Source organism: Macaca nemestrina, chromosome 19 (assembly GCF_043159975.1).
Source record: "Macaca nemestrina isolate mMacNem1 chromosome 19, mMacNem.hap1, whole genome shotgun sequence".
Lineage (NCBI taxonomy): Eukaryota > Metazoa > Chordata > Mammalia > Primates > Cercopithecidae > Macaca > Macaca nemestrina.
Genome location: NC_092143.1, coordinates 38,094,785 through 38,121,246, shown reverse-complemented (window position 1 = coordinate 38,121,246; position 26,462 = coordinate 38,094,785). Strand labels below are relative to the sequence as shown.

The 26,462-nt window shown below is 36.7% G+C and overlaps 1 protein-coding gene and 1 long non-coding RNA gene across 13 annotated transcripts in view; one reads left to right on the top strand and one right to left on the bottom strand.

Moving 5' to 3' along the window:
- Window positions 1–5,921, top strand: part of LOC105489423 (DCC netrin 1 receptor) — a 1,213,781-nt gene extending 1,207,860 nt beyond the window's left edge. For 8 of the 12 annotated variants that reach the window (XM_071085315.1, XM_071085316.1, XM_071085314.1 and 5 more), the window contains exon 29: window positions 572–5,921. In XM_071085315.1, coding sequence (XP_070941416.1) covers window positions 572–661 — 90 coding nt within the window. In that variant the 3' untranslated portion in view covers window positions 662–5,921. The remainder of the gene's footprint in view (window positions 1–571) is intronic. The other 4 variants (XR_011616876.1, XR_011616875.1, XM_071085311.1 and 1 more) reach the window with 4 other exon arrangements.
- LOC105489422 (uncharacterized) overlaps window positions 1–26,462 on the bottom strand; it is a 96,156-nt gene that overhangs the window by 56,607 nt on the left and 13,087 nt on the right. The window lies entirely within an intron of this gene.

Here is a 26,462-nt window from a genome sequence, read left to right as displayed (position 1 = left end):
CAGACCCTGTTTGCCTGGGTATCAGCAGCAGAGGCTGCAGAAGATAGAATATTGCTGAACAGCGAGTGTACCTGTCTGATTCTTCTCTGTTCATATCTTGATGGGTCATCTAGTAGAGAAACAGGAACTGATGTATTGAATATCCACCATATGCCAGACCCCATCATAGTCACTAAACATGTCACAGGAGGCTCAGAATAGCCTATGAAATAGATGTCATTATCATTTTATAGATGAAGAACACTATGTATCAGAGAGGTGTACTCACTTGTCTAAAACCACACAGCTAATAATTGGGAGAACTTAATTCGAAACCAAGTCTTTTTGACTCTGAAATATCTTCCTTGTCACAGATGGAGATGGAGTGAGTGAGAAAATATGCAATCTCTTACTATCCCTTTTTTATTACCAGCATCTTCATTCAATGAATATATTCCTAGGACAGCCCTGGCTGTGGTCTCCTAGGTCAGACTTGAGAAAACTAAGTGCCCCAACTAGCTGTGGCCCCAGGCTTCATAAAACAAATGGATCAATATTTGGTAGTAACTCTTGGCTCTCATTCTCTTTATAGGTGTATGAACAGGATGATCTGAGTGAACAAATGGCAAGTTTGGAAGGACTCATGAAGCAGCTTAATGCCATCACAGGCTCAGCCTTTTAACATGTATTTCTGAATGGATGAGGTGAATTTTCCAGGAACTTTGCAGCATACCAATTACCCATAAACAGCACACCTGTGTCCAAGAACTCTAACCAGTGTACAGGTCACCCATCAGGACCACTCAATTAAGGAAGATCCTAAAGCAGTTCAGAAGGAATAAGTATTCCTTCTTTCATAGGCATCAGGAATTGTCAAATGATGACTATGAGGTCCCTAAACAAAAGCAAAGATGCATTTTCACTGCAACGTCAAAGTTTAAGCTGCTAGAATAGTCCTGGGCCTTTGCCACTGCAGTGACCACACTGTCATAACTAATACCTATGTTTTCCTTTGTCAAGGCCTGTTGTTTAATGTGTAGGTCTAGTCTTACAAAATGCAAGTGCATTATTTAAGCCTGTACCATGCCATGGCAAACCAGTGCAAGCTCACTATTTTGTTTTCAACTTTAACCTACAAAGCACCCATGGGAATCTCTCATGCCATAGCACCAAAGGATTGGATGTTTTCCTTACAGCACAAAAAGTAAAGAGTAAACAAACAAAAGGCAGAGAATGCTTATGTTTGTAACTCAGTCATTCATCTTGCATAAGTGGTGGATATTAGTGAGGGGCTAAAAATTCACCTATTTTGGCAAGTATTTGTAAATCCACCCTTGGTTAATATGTATGTTTGGAGTCCAGGAACATAAAAATCTGCAACTAGTGGCATTTTGCCAGCAGCAGTACATTTCTGGAAAGAGGATATAATATACAGTCTTCTCAGACACATGGTAATTATATGCTTAAGCTTGTAATAGGACACTTTTCAATTTGGGTGGCTTTTGTGCCATACCACACTGTGATGCAATTTCAAAGCTTCACCAAGGCCATCTTCCTTAGGAGTTTGGCCAGAAGAATGCCCCCACCCCTTCACCCCATCCTTCCCTGAGTTCTCCTTGGCAACTAGCATTGGGTGAAATGGCCAGCTCCACATGTCATATGGTGCACTGGCCAATGTTGCCTGTCTTCTACTCCCATAGAAATGGCAGATTCCCGGAGAGCAGGCCCCGAGGAAGAGAAGGAATATAAAAGGTAACTTCTAACAGTACCTTCTCTTAAAGAATGCCAACTCTGCCTACAGACAGGGTCAGTGTTGGGAAGCATTGGCCACCAGACCCTTTTGTTAAGGAAATCTTTTACACCACACCTGTGTCAGAGTCAGGAGAAAGCAGAGGGGTAGGTGCCACCTGACACTTCTGACGCATAAATCCAGCAGATACTTTTCAAAGCAGCATCTTAAACTGTGGACTACGGTTTTAAACTTCTATTGCCATGTTTATCTACAGCTTGGAACTAGCTAAAATTAAGAACATTTTGTGTGCAGCCTTTTAGTTTCTGAATTTTCAGCTGCATTTGTAGTTAATCCCTGTTTATGTAGCTGAATGGCCAAAAGGGAGCTAGTTTGCATATTTATCAGTTAGGTGACTTGAAAACCCAATGGGAGAGTTTCAGCTGAATTATTCCTTTCAGCTCTACCTTTGATTTCAAGCTTGAGCAGGTCATAATTTTAAAAGAGCATGGAAGGGATAGAATCTTTACAACCTAATAGCTCCTTTTATTAGGTGGGTAATTATATATGAATCCCTGAATAAAATATTTTGAGCAAAATGGCACTGTAACAGAAGTAATAATTCAGATTATTTTTTTACAGTTTTATGTCGGGAAAAAAATCTGATGTCAAAGAGAGGGCTGTTCAAATGGTTCATTAGAAAGTTCGGTCCATTTGCGAATTTGTTCCTTCAACAAGAGTGCTCATTCAATTTACTCAGATTTTCTGGAAGTCTTTCTGAAGAGCTATGTGATGTTATTCTATGGGACAGATTACTCTTATTTAACATCTGGGCACTTAGTTAGACAACCTTCTACTGACCTGGAATAAAGTGTTTCCTAACATAATATTGAATGATTCCGAAATAATCCATTACTTCAAAAAAGAAAATATTCATTGGGCTAGCCCAACTTTCTCTAGGCCCTAAGAATTACTACCTCCCCTTTCTAATTCTAGCAAATATGGAACATTCTCTTTAGGTACTTGACCCCCATGAGGGTAATCCTGAGTGCTCAGCTTGGAATAGGTTGCACATCTCAGATTTTAGGGATTGAGTCACACCTTCAATATGTAGAATATAGTTGATCAATCAAAAAAAAACCTATCATTTTCACAAATTTCTAGATCCTTCTAGTCAAAAATAATTATTTAGGAAATAAAATTTTTAAAAATCCATTTTAAATATATGTTATTTGTCTTCAGTGGAAGTTATATTTCTGCTGCATGCTCTTGAAACTTTCTTCATTAAATAAATACAATGGTTTATGTTAGTAACTGGCAATGCCAATAATAGCACCATGCATTTAATCTATAATACAATCAATTTAAACATCCTTAAAAAACTGCAGTATCATTTACCTGGTAGTATTAATATACAATGATGTCACCACAACTTTTGTATAACTCTGTTCCCTTTACCCTCAAATGATTCATATATATATACAATTTCCTGCCCAAGTTTTCAGGTAACTTATCAATTTCCCAGTCTACTGATCTCTTGACAAGAAGAAACCTGTGAATACTGCAAACTAGCCTCTGACTTCCTCCTACTGAGTCTAGTTCATGGTATCCAGGACTCTTTATGCTCATAAATCTGATTCCCATTGGGTGATACCTGACAGCCAACCAGCAGCTCTACCACCAGAACTCATTTCTCCCTGAAAAAGAAGAAAATCATATTTGACAGAGCATTCTCTGGTCTCCCCTGTAATGTGCTGAAATGTCAGGCAAGATCCTCTTCTTTAAAAAAAAAAAAAATGGTATTTTTCTTTATATTTCACCCTAATAAGAAAGCTATTTTCTTTCCTCTGCAGAAATTTCTGCATTTGTGAAACTTAGAAAAATTTGGATAGTTCAAATGTATAAAGAATATTTGGATTATGCTCTAGCAAAAAGTTAAATGTTTCGTACTGAATTATAGCCAATAAGAAACCAGTCATACTTGCCTCTTCGAATAACAGAGATACAAGCTTCGAGAATATTTAAATAATGAAACTTTACATTTGGGAATTATAAAATGCATACTCAATTGAACAATCTGAAAAAAATACCAAGTCAGTGATATAAGTGGAGATTTATTAAGGATTCCTGTTGAGTATATTCTTAGTTTCTTCAAAATAAGGATTATTCAAAATTAGGTGTGTATGTTCAGTCTCCTGCCTTGGTTCCAGCTACACAAGGAGAGCCATCCTGTGCTAGTGTGATGTTTCAGACAACATTCTGAAACTAAAAAGTTTGGCACTTATTGGCTTTTCCAATAAAGAATCTCTTAAGTACAGGTATTTCTGGAAGCTGTTGGTGTCTGTGCTTGAAGATGATTGCTGATACTTATCCACCCTTTGGGTACTTCTGTTGACTTTGTTTAAATAATCATCTTATGGTTGTCTCCAAATGTAATATGGTATCTCAGATACAGCAGCTGGACTGTAATTACAACCAAAGGTTACCTCTAAAGATAACATCTTACCATTTTAGATAAAATTGTGTCCCAGAATTCTTATGGTTTTGGAATGTCCATTTCTAGTCAATGAAAAAAGGAAAAATGGAAAAATTGTCTAATTTCAGATGTGTTTAAAGAAAACAAAATCATCTGAACTTTAAAATAGATGTGGAGCAGGGTTACCTTCCCTTTCACTCAGTTTACTTCATGCAACCACAGGCAGTCCTGTAGGCCAGAGGTTACTATCCTAGCCTGCTCATAACTATTTACAATACAGAGCCCACAACTTCCTGGAGATGCAGAAGTCTACACTCAAGTCTACACCCTCTCTCTTTTTGTAAATCACATTCAAAGCAACATTTTACCCATAATTTGCATTTCTCTGGTGACTTTCAGAAATCACTTTAGTATTGTATAGAAAAGCTTTTGAGTCCAGTGTTTAAAATTAAATTGAATACTTTGGAAAATCATAGATAGGTGTTTTGTATGATATTCTATTCCAATGCAAAATATGTGTACCCATGCCTCAATGTATCTTGCTATCTAAATACCTGTTGCCAAAAAGAATCTATTTGGGGGAAAAAAATGCCTATTTCCTGGTCAGTAAGGTTATGTAAAAGACAAAATACCACACCCATATCAGCAAATGAATATTACTACTGATCTGGAGTCTTTGTTGCCACTATTGCAAACGTTCACCTGGCAGACTTCCAGTTGCACTCTCTGAAGGACTTTTTTCTCTTGCTCTCACTAGAGAGCCTTTATACATTGTCATCCTATGATTTTTGTTGGTAGAAGAGCAAGAGCAAAACTCTGCAAGATTTAATAAACACAGAGGCATGGGCCAAGGGATCTCACTGTGTGCCGAACGTGTATTTTCAGATGCAAGAAAGGAATGTTGGAGAGGAGGAGAAATGCTGTTTTTTATTATTGTAGGGTAAATCTGACAATTCTGAACTTTGTGAATTGTCAGCTTGTTTGGGGGAAGGGTGGGTGGGTATGGGATGTACTTTTTATAAGTAATATTTAATTTATTATTTAGAGTGGCTTCTTTTTGGATAATTTATGATAAAAAGGGAGATCTGGTTGGGATCTAGATACGGCTGTTAAAGCTGTGGTGTTCCATATCTCAGAGGGACCACTTTGGAAATGAATTGTCCATTGCTGAGTATGAAGAGATGTCTAGTCCAGGCAAAGCTTTCACTGAAGTTCCATCATCACCACCTTCTCCCTTTTTAGGGTCATTCAAAGAAGATAACACCAAACCTAAATAATTCTGAAAGCATTTTGCAGATCAGTGCTACTCATTCAAAGGGCTTTGCAACTCAAACAGATTGTTAGTATGCTAGTGATAAGTTTATTTGGTAGAAATGGGTATACTACAGCTTTAACTAGCCTTAGTGAGAAAAGAAATTTTTTGTTGTTGCAAAACACCTTTTTTAACAAAAAGGTATTTTGAGCCTACAAAAAGTTTCTTTAAACTGTCAAATTCTAGCATTGTTAACCAAATTAGACTAGTGATTGCAATATTTAAGTGTAAATCTTGTTCTACGAGAAAGGAAACTTGCTTACAGTTTAAAACAATGACTGTTTCTACACATGATCTTGTATACTACTACACAAGGAAAAGGGGGTTTTGTAATCACTGTAGAACAGTCTCATATTCATTTTTTATAGAAATGTTATTCCAATGGTGCATTTTTTGTTTAATAAATAAAGTTTTGATACAAAGTTCTTTCTTCATGTTATTTATAGTAAATGCTGTACCACACACACAACCACAACCTTGCCTGTTTGTATCCTTAGGATTCATTCTCTTAGTCTATTGGTGTTGCTGTAAAGGAATACCTGAGCTGAGTAACTTAATAAAGAGAAGAGGTTTAATAAGCTCATGGTTCTGCAGGCTGTACAAGAAGCATGGTGCCAGCATCTGTTCCTGGTGAGGCCTCAGGAGGCTTTCACTTATGGTGGAAAGGAAAGGGAAATCCACATGTGCAGACATTGCATGGCAAGAGAGGAAGCAAGAGAGAGAAGCAGGAGGTGCCAGACTCTTTTAAGCAACCAGTTCCCTTTGGAACTAATAGAATAAGAACTAACTCATTACCATGTGGATTGCACCACGCCATTCATGAGGAATTTACCTCCACGACCCAGAGCCCTCCCATTAGGCCCCACCTTCAACACTGGGGATCAAATTTCACCATGAAATCTGGAGGAGTCAGATATCAAAACCATAGCATAAATATTACCTTTTATTAAAAGCTGTGGTAGGAGCTATCAGTTCTCTGCCTCATCCTCAAGTAAGTTATAATAATAATTCTCAGTAAGTTATTATTTTAAAGCAAATAGACCCTTATGCCATTTTCATGTACACTCCCAGTGTGCTTTCACTCCAGTCCATACCACGTCTCTTTAGAGAGTTTCCCCAGACTGCTAGAACCTGTCTTTGCCTACATGCATGGGAGAACTGGAAATGTCTGATTAGACCTTTCAAATAGTACCCCCTTTCAAATAGTACCCCCTTTGCCCTGATGACAACAATTTTGAATTGTAACCCAATTTATCTCCAGAGTACCCCTGTAGGGTTGAGCCAAAGTGACTATGGGCCTATTTCTTCACGATAGTACACTGTAATAGTGTACCCTTGCTTGGATTGCCTCCCTTCTCTTTTGTCTTGCCCCCTTCCCCTAATGGTTTCTCCTGGGAGCACTTCACAGTAAATCACTTTCATACAAATCTTCATGGCAAGGTCTGTTTCTAGGGAATTCACTCAAGGCAAGATCCTTCTAGCTGTGATCCAATTTCAACATGCAAACAACAAATGAATAAAATACTCTCTTCATCATCCAGATATTTCATTCTCATAGTGTCAGCAGCAGAATATGGAGGTCACATATGTGTTGAACATTATATAGCTACAAATATTGAAAGATTAAATTTGGCATGTGTATTAGGGTCCTCTAGAGAGACAGAACCAATAGTGTGTGTGTATATATATGTGTATACACACATATATACTATTGTTATATATATATATTTCATTTTGCACTATATATATAGTGCATATATATGCATATGCTTATATGTATATCGGTTTGCACTATATATAGTGCATATATGCATATACACTATAGTGCAAACTGAAATATATATGTACCAATAGTATATATGTGTGTATACATATATATGCATATATATATGCATGCAACACTGGATATATATACATATGCATATATATAGATATAGATATATGAGTGCAAAACTGGAACCCAGAAAGATTGACATTGTCTCTCTTTCATAGAAATTTTCATTGTTGATTACTGATTTGTTTCATTTATGTTGACATGTTTTAAAGGCATATGTATAATTCTTTTTCTTAAATTTCTTATATGTTTTTCCAATAAATATAATTCTTAAAAGTTTTCCCTAATCTCCATCCTATCATTTCTTTTCATATATGTAATACATATATATAAAGTAATATATAATATATATTATTTTCTCTAAATATATATATATATATGCTCATATATATAAGACTTTATTAAGTATTAACCTACAGGATCACAAGGTCTCATAATAGGCTGTCTGCAAGCTTGAGGAGTAAAGAGAGCCAGTCCAAGTCTCAAAACTGAAGAACCTGGAGTCCAGTGTTCGAGGACAGGAAGTGTCCAGCACCGGAGAAAGATGTAGGCTAGGAGGCTAGGCCAGTTCTCTTCTTTTCACGTTTGTTTTTCTTCCTGCTTTATATTCACTGGAAGCTGATTAGATTGTGCCCACCAGATTAAGGGTAGATCTGCCTTCCTTAGCTCACTGACTCAGATGTTAATCTCTTTTGGCAACACCCACACAGACACATCCAGGATTAATACTTTGTACCCTTCCATCCAATCAAGTTGACTCTCAGTATTAACTATCACAGCCAGCATGTAATCTATTCTTTAAGAGAAAGTCACATATTGATAAAAGTTTTATTAACTCTTTTGGGAAAGCAGAAAACTACTCAGTAAGTTATTATTTTAAAGCAATGCAGCACAGATGACAAGACAGGTGGAAACTTTGAAGTTCATCTAGCCCTTCCCATTTTCTTCAATTCATTATCCTCCCATATAGAAGGGAAAAATGTATTTAAAGATCTTAAAAGATGTGGGTAGATTCCAACCCCTGTTCAGTTTCAGTGGGAATGTAAACTTGTGGCAGTCACTGTGGAAAACAGTATGACAGTTCCTTAAAAAATTAAACATAGATTACCACAGACTCCAATAATTCCACTTTTGCTCATATGCCCAAAAGAATTGAAAGCAGAGACTCAGATATTCAACCACCTATGTTCATAAGAGCATTATTTACAATAGCCAAAAGATGGAAGCAACAAAATTGTCCATAGACAAATTAGTTGATAAACCAAATGTGGCATAATCATACTATGGAATATTCTTTAGCCTTATAAGGAAATACTGTCATACGAAACAGCATGGATAAACCTTGGAGACATTATGCTTAGCAAAATAAGACAGTCACAAAAAGACAAATACTACATGATTCGATTTATATGAGGAATCTAGAAAAGTCAAATTCACAGAGATGGAAAAGAGAATGGTGGTTATCAGGGACCAGGGGTTGGGAGCAAGAGTAATCGTTCAATGCATATATCATTTCAGTTTTGGAAGATGAATAAAGTTCTAGAGATGGATGGTGGTAATCATAGCATAAAAATACGAATGTACATCATTGCTACTGAAGTGTACACTTAAAAATGTTTAAAATTGTAAATTTTACATTTTGTATATTTTACCACAATTTTTAAAAATCTCCATATAAGAATATTCCAGCACCATCTTCTATAAATATTGATATTTCCTCTGGTTTCAGAACTATAAATATGTAACAGCAAACATATTAAAGGGGAGTGATATGCAAGAAATAGAAGCAGCACATATACCACAGTCTACTTCATGTCAGATATATATTATACTATCATATTCAATTTATGTAATCAACCTAGAAAGGAATGTTGTGCTGTCACAAAAGGCTATCAGATAATTATCTGCATGAGAAACTGGCTATTTGAAAAACAATATTGGATAAATTTCCGTAGTCTGGCCTAGTGAGAAGAAGGTTAAGAGAGAAACGTAACTACTCTCTTCATTGCAAATATTTTATGGGAAGGATTTTAGAGAGAATAAGATTCTCTCTTACCTCAAATACTCTATGATGTTATAATGAATATATAGATAGGAAGAGGTATTAATATGCATGTAGGTGAACCTAGTAGGTCTAAAAGAAAATGGTGAATCAAAGAGGCCTACCCAAAACTGGAACCCAGAAAGATTCACATTGTCTCTCTTTCACAGAAATTTTCATTATTGATTACTGATTTGTTTCATTTATGTTGACATGTTTTAAAGGCATATGTATAATTCTTTTTCTTAAATTTCTTGTATGTTTTTCCAATAAATACAATTCTTAAAAATTTCCCCTAATCTCCATCCTATCATTTCTTTTCATATATGTAATACATATATATGAAGTAATATATAATATGTAAATATTTTCTTTAAACATTTTTTGCATTTTCTCAGTTTGAGCATCCAAATTATGGCTTCGACTTTTTGTAAAGTTAAATATGTCTTTTACTGCTCCCAATAATGATTTCAATTCTCCTATTGTATTTTTATTTGCAATTCTTCCTTCTCTTACCCATTCTTTTCATTTCATAATGTTGTCTTTTTTTTGCCTATGTTATTACTTATTTATTAACTTCCAGTTTTGTTTCATGGAGATAATATTTCTTCATAAGTATAAAAAATGTCAAATAGTTTTCTATGAAAGAATCTCCTGGTTTTATAAAATAATTATTTTCTAAACCTACTGTGACTCATTACCTTAGCCTATTATGTTTATTTCAGTTTGAAGTATTTTAATCTATTCATTTACTTGCCAATGAAAGAAGGTCTCTTCAGATCAATGAGTGCCAAGCCCCTGTGCAACTGGATTGCCTTCGGCCCATTATACCACCCCTATGTTCTGTGACTTCTGATTCATAGCCAGACAGCCACTTACACACAGATCCCAGAAAGTTTCCAGTATCTCACTGGCTTTCATCTAGTATAACTCTGCTGAACCTACAGAAGGTCTTTCCTTTGCTCTCCGTGGTGTTCTGATTTGCAAGTGAATTATTTTAGAAGAAGCAAACCTCAAGAATTCAAAAATGCCATATCTCTTCCTTTCTCTTTCGACCTACAAAGTTGTAAAGATGAGAAATGTGCCCAAGATGATTAGTTCCCTTCCTACTTCTGCTTAGTTCTGTTCTGACAGTTTATAATAACCAAACAAATGCAGAGACAGAGTAGAGGAAGAAATAAATAATTACTGAGTGCCTGATGTTTTTGAGGCAGCCAGAATCCTTGCCTAGATTTTGGGGTTCATATAAACTTTGTGAACTAAAAAGCCATTTTGCATAAGATCACTGTCAATATAGCAAGGATGGTTCATCCAGCATGCTTTTCTCAAAGTTTCATTGGCCTGATAGTGACACAAATAAACAAAACACTTCTGAATTTTGCGGGAGGGCTTGCTTTCAGGCCTGTATTTCTGTATATTTTCTTCTTCTCCTCCTCTTTTTTTTTTTTTTTTTTTTTTTTTTTTTGATATGGCGTCTCGCCCAGTCGCCCAGGCTGGATGGAGTGCAGAGGCGTGATCTGAGCTCACTGCAAGCTCTGCCTCCTGGGTTCATGCCATTCTCTTGCCTCAGCCTCCCAAGTAGCTGGGACTACAGGTGCCTGCCACCAACCTAGGCTAATTTTTTGTATTTTTAGTAGAGACAGGGTTTCACCATGTTAGCCAAGATGGTCTTGATCTTCTGACCTTGTGATCCGCCCCCCTCAGCCTCCCAAAGTGCTGGGATTACGGGTGTGAGCCACCGCACCCAGCCCCTACTTCTTTTTCTAATACAATTTTTTTTTCCTGAGTCCATTGATATTTTAATAAGAAATTGGGATATGCTGTGTTAGGGGCAACTTTACAGGCATCATCAGAATTATTGAATCCTGGACTTTTTTCTTTTTAAGACTTAAGTTTTATTCTACTTTCTTTTTACAGAAGTCTAAATTATATCTTACTTTTATTTCTCTAACTCTAAGCTTAATCTATTTCTTATTTACCAATTTCTTATTTTCATGTTGTTACATCATTTTTCCTTTTTTGTAACTAATCGCTCTCATCCTCCTAAACTTCTGAAATTCATAATTTGATGCAATAAATAGGCAATTATTCCTGAGATAATCGGAATGTTCTCATTAGTGGTTCAAAAGATTTCTTGAAATAAATAACAGAAGTAATTTTTCCCAGAGTCCTTTCAGATTTAACATTCTTCTTTATAAATTAATAAAAGTCCTTTAATTTTCCTGTCTTTGCTAATATCTATTCTGACTCTTCATGTAAGTTTGACAAAATATCTGTTAGTAGGACAATTTTTCACCATCTTAATGTTTCTTAAGAATTAAATTTTTGTGCTATTCTTCGAACCTGCGGTGGATTTCCTGAGCTATTTTTTTTCTTTTTATTCAAGCTAAAACTGTTCTTTGGTATGGAACTCTCCTAACAATGGTAGCATTTCAATTTTGTAGATGTGACTCATTGGTCATGAATTATTCCCATTTCTTCCCCAAACAGGATGTTTCAGAAAACTGTAACATTTACTTCATAGGGATGGTGTGGGCTTAACTTTAAATTAGACAATGTATACAAAGCCCTTAGAATTCCTGGTTCTTGGCAAAAGCCTAATGAATTCTATTTCTGTTCTTTCTGTCTTTGTACTCAATCTTTTGCTTGACATTTATGAACCTTTTCATACATTTTAAAAAGTACATATGGGAATTTAGCAGCTCTGTGGTTTACGTGTGTTTCTAACTTTATAGGTATAATTTCCAGCATGTATGCAGATGAAGAATGCAGATTTCCAAAGGATAGTATTATTATAAAATTGTTTTACCTTTCCTTAGGATATCCAAAAAATATTTATTTTTAGTGCCTTTTATCCACATACAAGGCACAATGCTAAGAGTACCAATGAACCGAAGGATGAAACGATACATCTTCTATATTTATACACTACATATCTGTGTATATATATGACCATAGTTCAAATGAGACTGTTAGATACCTTTAGTCAGGTAAAGAGAAATTTTCATCAGAGTACAGAGCATCAAATTAAATTCACAGAAGCCCCATAGGGAACATGGTGTTGAGGTTTAAATAATAAATAAGACTAAAGCTTTAGAGATAGAAATGGGCAATTCAGATGAAAGAAACTATATGAGCAAAAAGGTACAAAGGTTAGAATTTATAGAGTTACATGGAAACTAAAGTATCTCGGGTTTTATTATTTGAAGAAGTGTATGGCTTGTGGGAAAAAAAAGGTAGGAAGCACATCTGCATAATCAATGGAGGTCTTATAATGATGGTCCAAGAAATGTAATTCTGTTAGTAATAAGAAACCACTGAGTATGAAAGCTTAATTTTCTCATTCATAAGTGCTTTTTGAATATTCATTGTGTACCAATAACTAAGCTAATATTGGAAAAACAACAGTGATCAATGTGAATATGACCCCTGCTCTCATGGAGTTTATAATTTCCTTTTGGAGACAAAGAACAAATGAACAAATCAGTGCAATAATTATAATTGTGAAGAGTGCGATAAACTAAGGTTGTATTATAGAAATATAGTATCCTTTGAGGTTATTCACCATTAGCAAAGAAGCCATTATCAATGGAGCCACTTCAGATCAGGCAAGACTTCCTCATGAGGGTGGCATTTATCCCCCTAAACTGAAGAGAATACAAAAGAGTCGTTCATGTGAATATTGGGATGATGCAACATTCATTCCAGAGAAAGGAAAAAGCATAAGCAAATTCTTGGGTTGAGAAAAATCTTGGCTTATGCAAAGAACAGACGGGCAGTTAGTGAAGTTGCCTTTCATTGAGCAAGAGGAAGAAATGGAGTCAAAGAAGTTAAGGAGTTAGGATTGGGCCAGATCATACTGTACCTGCAATGCATGCTACTGTTTATATTCCGAAGCATATGGGAGTCATTTGGGGGCACTAAGAAGAAGAATGTTAACATCTAATTTCTGTGTATCAAGGTAACAAAAAAATTGTACATATTATACTACGTCACATGTGCAAAATCATGTAACATCCTTTATTGTCTGGAATGTCTTCTATTCTGTCCACGATTCCCAGCTGTTGTTCGGGACTAAGATAAATCTCAATCTTGCCAATGAAAGCGGTTTCTTTTTCATCTAAGGTAGCCTCTTTCTGCTTAGCTGAGGCTCTTTGGGATGAAGTCATGATGTTCAAAGTTCTAGCTCTCTGCCACAGCCGAATTTCTTATTGCTAAGGCCCTTAGTTTAAGCAATCCTTGTTAAAGTGGCTTCTGAGCATATCTTACACACTGAGAATCGTTTCTCTCAGTGTGGGAGCATCTCATGATCTCCCTTACTTGCGTGGCCCTATCTCTGTTCTTTCTAGAGCCATTAAATATCTGTGTCTCAGCCTTGTCCTCCACCCAGTCCCCAGCTAGGTTGTCTACTCTGTTTAAGGGTTAGCTTCCCCTGCTCATGATAATCCTATGGCAAATCCTAGACTCTTAGCTCAGATATCTCCTGCATGCCCCACTAAGACTGTGCCAAAGTCACTAGATTCCTTAGTTGTCATATGCTGGTGCTACTGTAGCACACTCCCTGCCAAGCACACCAAGCTACCACTTTCCTTTGTAGCAGTAGCTAGCTTTCTGAGATGTTCCTGCTCAATAATTCTATAAAACACAATGGACCAATGACTTCTGATTTTGGCTTCCCTCCCTACCTGTCTACAGTTCCTATCATCCCTGTCCTCTCTGCCCTAGGGTTTCACCCTCTACAGGGTACCGGGACCCTTCAACCTAACCTCTTACTATTTTAATTTCTCCTTGCACACTTGTGCTTTCTGACGCACCACATATTGTCCAATAAACATTTTCTCCCTCATTCTCAGGTTTAGTAAAAATTCTTCTACATCTTATTTTGTAAATCTTCACAATGTGACTATTATATCAGTATCTTCATTTCGTCTAAGTCACTGAAACCTTTGAGTCAATGGTTGTGAAGTCACAGGGCACCAAGATTTAAAGTAAATGCAAGTTTTATGAATTTATTATTTATAAATACATATATCAATTTTATATGTATGTATTACAAATAAATCTGGATCTTGTGAGAAGAACAAATTCCAAGTGGCAAAAAAAAATGCAAAAAGAAAGCTACAGGAGGTATGAAATGGTAGATTCAATGGTGGTGAAGAGAAGGACATGAAATGGATGGGTACATATGAAATGTGTACATTTGAAATATGTTTTGAAGGTAGAAATAAACACACTTGCAGATGGATTGGACGGGAGTGAGTTTCTGGTGAACAGGATTTTAAGTTGGTAGAAACATTTTCTGTGATGCAGTAGACTGGGAAAGAAACAGTTTGGGCATGTGTGAGAGAAAAAGAGTATAATTTTTAAATATATCCAAGAGGAGATGTCAAAATGCAGTTGAATATTTAAATCGGGAACATGTAAGAAAGGTCTGTACTGGAGACGAATTTAGAAATTGCCAGCATATGGCATCTAAAGCCATAGGAATGTATACGATAAAGAGAGATTTAGACCTGGAAATGAGCCCTAGGAGAATGCAGAATATAGACCAGATGAACAGGCTTGGAAAGAATGGCCAACAACAGAAAAACAGGATTTTCCAACAACAGGAAAAAACAGGATTTTCCTATAACAAGAAAAAAGCATTAGTAGGCAGAAGAAAAAATGGAAAGAGTACTAGAGAAGGAATGAAAAGCTGGTAAAATGCTGGGCAAGACAAAATAAAATAATGTGGATTGAATTGGTCAGCATGAAGATCACTTCTAGGTAACTACACCCCCCAGTTTTCCTGGGATAGTCCTGGTGTGCATCATGCCCTGGTATAGTTAATGTAATTAGTTAGTAGTAGGTAGTATCTACTTTCACTTTCAAAAGTGTCTCCTTTCAATGATAATTTATATGGTTCTACTAGTTATTGGTGACCAAAGCAAGTGTAGTGAAATGGTTTCTATAAAGGAGTGGGATGAAAGCCAGATTAGAGGAGATCAAAGATGCACTGGAAAGTTATAAAGTAAATACTGTGCATATTTCTGTTGGAGAAGTATTCCTGTGAAGAAGAGGAGAACAATGAGGAGGTTACTGGAAGGGTAACTGGATTTTAAAATGAACTCTCATGTTGCAGTGATTCTTCTGACAACCAGGGCAATTTTTAAATCAAATTCATTTATGCCATAAATTTTCAGAATAACTAGCAGTATGGCTTAAGGAAAAAAACCTTTGGGCTAGGCACAATAATTACACACTCCAGGAGTTGCATGAGAGTGAAGGTTTCCCTCACTTACAGTAGGAAATGGACCTTTTCACAACCCAAAGCAGGAGGCTACTCTGCATCCTCATCTAAGAGGATAGAGAAGCAGAGGCCAGGTGTTAACAGGCTGAATAATTGGCACCCAAAGATTTCAGGTCTTAATACCTGGAACTTGCAATTTGACCTTACCTGGAATAGAAAAAGAGTCTTTGCCAATATGATTAAGGATTTTGAGATGGGAGATTTTCTTGGATTCTCTGAATGAACCCTAAATATAATCATGAGTGTCCTTATGAGAGAGGTAGAGATATATTCAACACAGACACAGAAGAGGAGGAGGCAATATGACCACGGAGGCAGAGCTAAGAGTGATGCAGTCACGTGCTAATGAGTGTTGGCAACCACCAGGAGCTAGAAGAGGCAAGGGATAGATCCTACCCTAGAGCCTCTGGAGGGAGGGTGCTCCAGGTGACACCTGATTTCATCCCAGATTTTAGACTGTGGCTTCCAGAACTGTGGGAGAATAATTTTCTGTTGTTTTAAGGCACTACGTTTGTGGTAATTTGTTATAGTAGCCACAGGAAACTAATATGCTGGGTTTCAGGGTCTGTGGGACTTTCCTTCTGACATAATGACTCAAGGACATTTTTTAATAGAAATGTTTGCATTGCTACAATTAATGTAAAACCCTCCTGGACCCCTCCTTTTCTATCTTTAACCCAATCTCCAGTAATGTCTACTACTTTCACATTTTTTTTTTCATTTTTAATGAGGAAATGGTTACCTCAATAAGACACCCTACAGACTCTAGCTGCCCAGAAACAAGATCCTGAGATGACATTTCTCACCCTGCCCCACTGTATAAAGCTCAATCCACACAAGACCACAAATTCTGAAATGTAATAAAGGAAGAGACAAAAGCCAAATTCAAAGAGGCTAGTAAAAGTAAAGTATCTTTGAGCACTGTCTTGATACTCAAAGGAGTGCCCACTGGAGCATTTCAGATTTCAGATGTTCAGATTTGAGATGCACTATCAGTATGATGAAAATACCCCAAAACCAAAAACAATCCAAAATTGAAAACACTTCTGGTCCCAAGTATTTCAGATAAGGGACAGTCAACCTGTAGTATAAATACTTGTACCCAAAAAATAGCCATACACATATCCTTTATGATCTAAAAATATAAGCATGAGGAAGAGACTGTACCTGTAGGGGATTCTAACAGCAATTCTACATCTGATGAGAGTTCAAGGTCCACACTAAGACTTCTGTGAGTTTCCAAAGGGGCAGAGTAGGAAATGTCATCTCAGGTCTTTTTTCTGGGCATCCAGATTCTGTTGGGTATCTTACTGATGCAACCATTTCCTCATTAAAACAACAACAACAAAACAGAAGTGAAAGTAGCAGACTTTACTGAAGGTGAGGTTGAAGACAGGAAGACAAGAGAGGGCCTAGGAGGGTTTTCTATCAATTATAGCATTGCAAACATTCTTTTTTTTAATTTATTTATTTTTTTTATTTTTTTTAGACAGAGTCTCACTCTGTCTCCAGGCTAGAGTGCAGTGGCACGATCTCGGCTCACAGCAACCTCTGCCTCCTGGGTTCAAGCGATTCTCCTGCCCCAGCCCCCCGAGCAGCTGAGACTACAGGTATGCGCCACTATGCCCAGCTAATTTTTGTGTTTTTAGTAGAGATGGGGTTTCACATGTTGGCCAGGATGGTCTCGATCTCTTGACCTCGTGATCTGTCTGACTTGGCCTCCCAAAAACATTTCTATTTTAACATGCCCTTGAGTCAGTTTTTCAGAAGGAAAATTCCACAGACCCTGAAACCATGTAACCCTTGCCCTTACAAAATCTCTCAGACTCCCCTCTCTTTCCCTTCCTTTCATGGTGTCGCTGTTATGTTCTATTCCTTATAGAATATTTCAAAAATTTAAATTCCTCTCATTCTTTCCCTCAGGGAAGCATCACTATCTGTTTTGTTGTTCATGCTATTACTAACACTCAGAGCATTAGACTCTCACCTCCTAACTCAAGCAGCTAATGAAGTTTCTTTCTGTGGCCAGTTGGTATAATATAGTGCTTGTACGTGGTAATAGTAAATGAAAACTTTATCCTGGCATTCTCCCGTCACATTTATCTATCTAAACAAGAGAGAAGACCTCTAGACCAGACTTTACAGCAAGTAAAGGTATTTCTTCTTCCTATGGATTCTCTTGGGTCAAATTGGAATGCTCCTTAGACCCAAAGTTACAAAAGGTGATTATTTTCAGACTAAATTTGTGGCCTTCCTAAATGTACTTTGTACACTAAAGGCATTTTCAATATGACTTTGCACATGAAGGTCAAACTGAATGAAAGAATGAATTTGTTGAATTCAATTTGTTGTTGCATCATGTTTAAGAAATAATGTACTATATATGGTCTAAGATCAAGTATTTGACAAAAATAATATAATCAATATATTTAACAATGTAGGGTGTAGCCCACTGTTCAGTTCTAATTTATTTTCAATAGAAACTCTGATTATAGTGTCAATTTGAACTGTTTCCCCAGTGTTTCAGAGAAGTTTGACTTACTCTGATAAATAAGATAATAAACACTAATAAAATTGACTATCAATATGTGCAACATTCTGTGTCAACTACAAGTTGAACATCCCTAATCTGAAAATCCAAAATTTGAAATGCTCCAAAACCTGAACATTTCTTAATGCTGACATAATGCTCAAAGGAAATGCAAGTCTGAGCATTTAGAATTTTGGATTTTTGGATTAGGAATGTTCAGCTCATAAGTATAATAAAAATATTCTAAATCTAAAAAAATCTGAAATCTGAAACATTTCTGGTCCCAAGTATTTCAGATAAGGGATACTCAGCACGTATCTCACCTATTACAGAAAACACTGCTATGTGTAAAATACTATTACTTCAAGTTTATTGGCGAAGAAACAGAAACTAGGGTAGTTGTGTACCTTGCCATAAATCACCCAATTCAACCAATTCATATGCAAACAGCTGGGCCTTGAAACCACTTCTGTCAGCTCTAAAATATGTACTTTTTATCACTAAATGGAGTAACATTCAACTACTAGTCCTAAGGAATTCCCTGAGAAAGTGTTTCTAAACTATCATGATTATAGAAACCACCTGGAACTCTTAATGAAACCCTAGGCCCCTATCAGAGACACTAGTTCAGTTGGTCTGAGAATCTGTAATATTTACAAGTTCTCCAGTTGATCTCTATTCTCATGCCATGTAGCAATAAGAACTCTGCTGTACTCAGTAGAAAACTAACTCAAACTTCTAATTTAAATTTCTAAAAGAAACTATATATTGGCTTGGGTACCTGAACAATGTAGGGATAGACTAACTTCAGACACATCTCCATTATCACCTTCCACCTCGGGGCTCCCATGAGAGAAAACTGCTTCCTGGATAATGCAAATAGTAGTTCCAGAATTGACTGTCCTCAACCCTGGTTGGCTAGACATGGATCATGGGTCCGTCCCTGACCCTATCACCGTAAACAAGTGAGTGCAATTTTCTTTCTTCTTAGTTGTATTCACTTACTCCTCCTCTGAAGCCCAGGGATGGTGTCAATTGCCTTGGAGCCCATGGGATGAGAATAGAGAAGGAAGAGGCACTATGGATTCACTGCCAGAAGGAAGGAAAGGTACATTCCAGGTAGCAAAATAACTGAAGTTTACTAGAGCTCTCTAGGGTAAGATTTAAAATTTAGAAGAATACAGCATGTTAGCTACCTTAATATACCATCAGACAATAGGGCTAAAAGTGTTTCCTGATCATGGCGAAGATATTTTGATTGCTAAGGTAATTCCCTCCAAACCTATGCACTCGGGCTGATTATTCCAAAAAACCATTGGTATTATTCCCATCAGCCTTATGTTTCAAGTAAATACATTTTATTATATTCTTGGATACTTACTCTTATCCAAGCAGGAGCAGGGGAAGTAAACTACAGAGTCTTCTCATTTCGCCTCATTTTTCGTTGCTTAAAAAAAAAAATTTTTTTTAACAATCCTACATTTTGTGTGAAGCTTACTAGATTCATGTTAAAGTATAAAGTGAGCTTTTTGGAAATTTCACATCTTAGAGGAAATTCCCACATTTCTGGAAATTCACATCTTGCTTCAGTTTCAGTAAGGAAATGTTTACTAAATTAAGATGAAATAGCTGAACTGCCTATTTGCAACTCATTTAAAAATGGATATACTTTATCACTGAATATTTCCTAAAATAAAACTGCATAACCATCTGGATTCAGTGCTTTCTTGCTGATATTTCTTGTAGATAAATGGCTTCTTAATGACTCTTTTGATTCCAAAGGATGTATTAAACTCTGAAATTATGTGTTTAAATAACAACCCAAAAAGAGCCAATTTGATTTCTGCAAGTTTCTTTACCTATCACTGCATTTCAAAATGTTAAGAATATTTTTCTCAGAAGTTAAGAGTATTTTTCTCAGAAGTTCTTTGCCCTGAGAAAAATTACAGTCAATAGCATTGTCTCTTATTATTAATATGATTAGATATAATAATATGCACCATTAGTCTCCTTTGTTGTTCTATTCTTTTTGAAACAACTGGTCACCCCATCTGTCCTTTCTCTTCAACTCTGTCTTGCATTTACAGAGGCACATTGGACACGGAGGGAATATTAATATTCACATATTGAGGACAGCAAATTATCAATTAACATTTTTCTTCAAGTCTTGTAATAAAATCAGATCTAGAATAAAAACGAAGTGTTCTGGAAACCATCTCCAGATTTTTCATAGAGGAGAACATCTTACATTAATCCTTTTTATAAATATATTTTTATATAAATATGTAATTAAATACAGATAAGTGTTAAAGTACAGTAACTAAGATTATGCTACAAATGTGAACGTGAATGTATGTATCTATGAATATGCAGAATGCCCCAGTTATACTATTTTCCTCTCTGACTTATATTTTAATGTTAACACTGATGAGGGAGTGAATTAGGGAGACTATTTCAGATAATTACTTTGAACACAGATTAGCCTCAGAGTTTAAAATACTAAAACATAGGGCCCCTGAAAACCAGATTCTTCATTCCACTTTTGAACTTTGAAACTATGAAAGTGTTCATGGTGCAGAAGACTCATTCCATACTTTTGAAATCTCTTTCAGCTTTGTTTTTTCTGTCATGGACAAATACTTCACCTTAGTCCAGAATTATGCTAAAAAAATTTTAATCTAAAATATGAAGGTAAAAATGATTTTTAAAAAGATCCTTAAATATGAGACTTAAAGAGCAATAAAATGAAATAAAATGGAAGCGAGCTTCGGCTTTTCTAGACCAACCTTCCAAAATATGCAGAGATTTGAGCTGAAATACAAGACCTCCAAAAGTGTAAGGGGATCTCTTTTAGTTTTCAGGAATCAAAACAAAACTTGGAAAGTGATGGGAAATTTATTGGTTCACACAATCAGTCTTCAATAACATTAGAAAGCTCATCTGCAAACCAGGTACACTGGTACAGTAAAAGACTCCCCAGATTTACTATTCTGATGAGATTGGAATATGCCTGCAGCCAGTGTATATAGAACCCTGACAGATGGAATGCAATACAGTCATAAAAAGAAATGAAGTAACAGCATTTGTAGTGACCTGGATGAGATTGGAGACTGATTCTAACACATGTACCTCAGGAATGGAAAACCAAACATCATATGTTCTCACTGATATGTGGGAGCTGGGCTATGAGTATGAAAAGGCATAAGAATGATACAATGGACTTTGGGGACTTGGGGGGTAGAGTGGGAAGGAGGTAAGCGATAAAAGACTGTGAATATGGTGCAGTGTATACTGCTCGGGTGATGGGTGCATCAAAATCTCACAGATAACCACTAAAGAACTTACTCGTGTAACCAAATACCACATGTACCCCAATAACTTATGGAAAAATGAATTAAAAAACACAAAAACAGAACAAAAAATAATGTGCCAATAAAAGTAATGCAAATAGAAAAACAATACAGTATACATCTGTTTGCACAGCATTTACATTGTATTATGTATCGTAGGTAATCTGGAGATCTTTTAAAGCATATGGGAGGATGTGCCTAGGTTATATGCAAATACTGCACCATTTTACATAGAGGACTTGAGCATTCATAATTTTGGTATTCGCAGTGGTCCTGGCACCAATTCCATGTGGATACCTAGGACAACTGTTCTCATCACTTCAACTCCATGAGCAGTTTCACTTGTTAGTATCTCTTTGAGAATTCATTGAGAAAGTATTTATTGATTATTCACTATTTGCTTGATCACCTGAGACAGACACTGCCATTAAGCTTCTGTTTACTGAGTTTGGGCCCAGACTTACAGGGTCAAACAGGGCTTTGCAAAGAGTATTATATGTAAGCTGAGACCTGTAGATGAGTTCCATGTTAAACACAACATTTCTTACACACAGGATAGGAAAGGAACACTAACCCATGTTAGTATTTACCAATGTGGCAAATTTTCAAGGTTGTGTTTAGATGTGGCTTAATGGGAGAGCCATGGTAACACATATGAGATAGTATTGTTTATATACTCTTAATCTTTTAAATTTGTTTTTCTAAAAGGTAGGTACTTGAGTAATGTCTATTCATTCATCAAGTATTTGCTAAGCTTCTAACATGAGCCTCATCAATAAGACATTTAGGAATAAAGTTTGGTTTATCTCACCAGGGTTTCCTACCTCAGAAGGCTGTTTAGTTAAAGATGGAAATATTGTGAACATTGCTGATAATTCATTTATTCACTGTAATATCTCTTTGTGAGGTAACATATCAGTCAGTAGGGATACTATTGTGATCTTAGAAATAACAGTAATAAAAGCAATAGGTACGCCAGAAGCACTAAATTTGAATCCTAGATGGTTCATTCACTACCTTGAACAATTCACTTAACACACCTCCCCTCTCCATAAAATGTGGCCAATAAGCTGTGCTAACTTCATGGGTTTATTGCAAGAATAAATTTAAAAATATAAAGCAATTTCTAAGCTGTAAAATGCTATGCACATTGCTGGTGTGTTTAAATTTTTCTTCCCATTCTTCTGTGTGGTGACAGAAAATCTGTCTTCTCTCTCCTATTTAAGCAAAAGGAAGCAATTAAAGCTGCTTTGACCCTCCTCTCCGTAGTAACTGACTGATTCTGATGGGCCAGCTTTATTGCCCTCCTCTTAGCCCATCACACAAGTAACCTGCCTTGTGGGATTTGAACCACTGTGTTCTGGCCTTGCGCCTTCTGTTAAGTGGATGTGCGCCAAATTACTCGAGCAAAACTTCTCTATGGGGTCACATAGAAGGTGTGGAGAGAGAGCCAGTGCCAGGAAGCGGGGTGAGAAACCAGAGGACTCTATTAAATTTCACATTAACTTTGTCCATACGCCCCTACTTGACCTTTCCTTGACTTTGTCTCCCTACTGTCCCTTAGGCGAGGAGAAGGCTGCTAAGCTTCGGAATGACTTGGAGTGCCTTTGCACTGAGGGTTGAGAGGTGAGCAGGACTCTGCTGGGTACTAGACAGAACGGTCTTTCACAAGCAGTAATAAGTCACATTTGGACCCAAGAAACAATTGTGCCTTCAGAAATTCTGTGGCTATTACTAAATATGATTTTTGTTAGTAACAAAATTTGAGTTATTGCTCTTAATCGGTCAGTGTGATTAGCAGTTCAAGAGTACAAATATGTAGGTGCTAAACAATAAGTACACATAGAAATAAAGATGGAAATAATACACACCTGGGACTCCAAATGGGGCAAGGGCGGGAGGGGTGTGAGAGTTGAAAAGTTACCCATTGGGTACAATGTTCAATATTTGGGTGATGGGTATACCAGAAGCCCAATCGCCAACATTTCACAATACACCCATGTAACAAACATGCACATGAACCCCTTGAATACAAAGTAAAATACTCCAAATATGATTTCCTATGAGAATTGACACTTATTCCTTAATTAAAAAAAAAAAAAGCCTTTATCATCAAATTGGTACACGCAGGTGGTGGTGTCTAGAATTCTGGATGATATTTCTTGAAAATATGTATTGACTTTTTCAAAAGTATTAATGGGTATCAGGAAGGTCTATCTCTTTATTCTCACTTATTTTAAATCAGCTTTGATGAGATAAATTGCTCTACTAGTTTAAATAGTGTTCCCCAAAATTCATGTCTACCCAGAATCTCAGACTATAACGTTATTTAGAAATACGATCTTTGCAGTTACAATCATATTAAAATGAGGTAGTCCCTAATCTAACGGCTGGTGTCTCTACACGAATACGAAATTTAAATTTGGACAAAGAGACACAGAGAGGAAAACGCTATGTGAAGACAGAGGCATACCAGTGAAACTGCCACAAGCCAAGAGTCCCTCAGGAACACCAGAAGCTAGGAAGAGGCAACGAAGGCTTCTTACCTAGAGCCTTTAGAGGGAGCATGGCCCTGCTGACACCTTGATTTCATACTCGTTGCCTAGTGAACTGTGAGAGAATAATTTCTGTTGTTTTAAGCCACCCAGATTGTGGTACTTTGTTATGGTAGCCCCAGGAAACTAATATAATTGCATAAAATAAAATACAGCAGTTGTAAGTGCAATGAATTTTGACAAATATATGTACTATATAACCATAACAATCAAGATATAAAATATTTGTATGAGCCTAAAGAGCCCCCCTGTGCCCCTTCCCAGTCTATATACCCTCTCCGCCTCTGCCAACACACACATACCCAGCTCCAGACAACTCTTGGCTGTGTTCTGTCATTAGGTCTATTGTAGAATTTCACATAAGTGGAATCACACAGTCAGTGCTTGTGTCTAACTTCTTTCATTCAAAATGATTTGAGATGCATCCTTGTTGATGTGTACATCAGTAGTCTGTTTCTTTTTTATTGCTGAATAATACTATGATATATTATCAAAATTCATCACTAAAAATGCAAATTTTTGAGGTTGGCAACAGTGGCTCACACCTGTAATCACAGCACTTTGGGAGGCTGAGGGGGAGTAGATCATTTGAGATCAGGAGTTTGAGACCAGGCTGGCCAACATGGCGAAACGCCGCCTCTACTAAAACTACAAAAATAGCTGGGTGTAGTGGTGCGTGCTTGTAATCCTAGCTACTCGGGAGGCTCAGGCCTCCCTATATATTCAAGTGATCCTGAATATATAGGATCACTTCAACCCAGGAGGCAGAGGTTGCAGTGAGCTGTGATCATGCCACTGCACTCTAGCCTGAGCAACAGAGCGAGACTCCGTCTCAAAATAAACAAACAATTTTGTTTGTTGTTATCCTTTCACACCTGTTGATGAACATTTAAACACGTTCCAGTCTGGGCTTTTATGAATAAACCTGCTATAAAAATTTGAACACAAATTTTTGAATGGACATATGTTTTCATTTCTCATGGGAAATAAGTAGGAACATAGAATCATGCAGGTGACATGATAAATATATGTTTAACCTTATAAGAAACAACCAAACTGTCTCCCAAAATGATTGTATCATTTTATACTCCCACTAGCAGTGTACGAGAGTTCCCATTGATCAACATCCTAATAATTGATATCATTAGTCTCTTTCATTTTAGCCATACTGTGGGGAATGTAATGGTATTGCATTGTAGTTTTAATTTTCATTCCTTAGTGGTTGAATCTTTTATGTGACATTTGTATAACTTCTTTTGTGAGACTCCTATTCAGTCTTTGACTCATTTACTTAACTGGGTGGTTTGTCATTTTTTTATTCAACTCTAAGAGTTCTTTATAACTTCTGGATACAAGCACTTTTTCAGATATAATGAAATAATTGTTTCCAATCCGTGGTTTGAATTTTCATTTCTTATTTGTGTGTGTGTTTTTTTTTGTTTTTGTTTTTTTTTTTGAGACGGAGTCTCACTCTGTAGCCCAGGCTGGAGTGCAGTGGCCGGATCTCAGCTCACTGCAAGCTCCGCCTCCCGGGTTCACGCCATTCTCCGGCCTCAGCCTCCCAGGTAGCTGGGACTACAGGCGCCCGCCACCTCGCCCGGCTAGTTTTTTTTTGTATTTCTTAGTAGAGACGGGGTTTCACCGTGTTAGCCAGGATGGTCTCGATCTCCTGACCTCGTGATCCACCCGTCTCGGCCTCCCAAAGTGCTGGGATTACAGGCTTGAGCCACCGTGCCCGGCCTTATTTGTGTGTTTTAAGGATGAAAGTTTTTAATTTGATAAGTTTAATTTATCAATGATTTTCACATTGTTTATGAATTTTGTGCCCTAAAAAATTTTCAACTCCAATGCCACAACTATTTTTGACTGTTTTCTTCTAGAAGTGCTATAGTGTTTGCATCTATGTTTAGGTCCATGCTCCATTTAAGGTTAATTTTTATGGATAATGTTAGTTATGGCCATGGTTCATTTTTTCCCATATGAATAGCCAATTCTTACAGCACCATTTGTTAAAAAGATATAATCTTCTTCCTAAATCACCCGTGTACCTTTATTAAAAATAAGTCTACCATGTATGTGTGAGTTGATTTCGATTTCTGGATTCTATCCTGTTTCAGAGCAGAGATTAGAATATCTTTTTTAAAAAAATTGGTCTTGACAATGTAAATGTAAAAATGATCCTACTCTATTTCTATGTTAATCAATTCTACAAATATTTAAGAACCACCTTATTTCAAGGCATCAAATCAGACTCTGTGAATAATGCAAAATTGATTAATATGAGATCACAAGTCTCAAGAACTACACAATTTTAGGACAGGGTCAAAAACTCATGTTCTAGATGGTTACATTTGGATTGTGGACAGG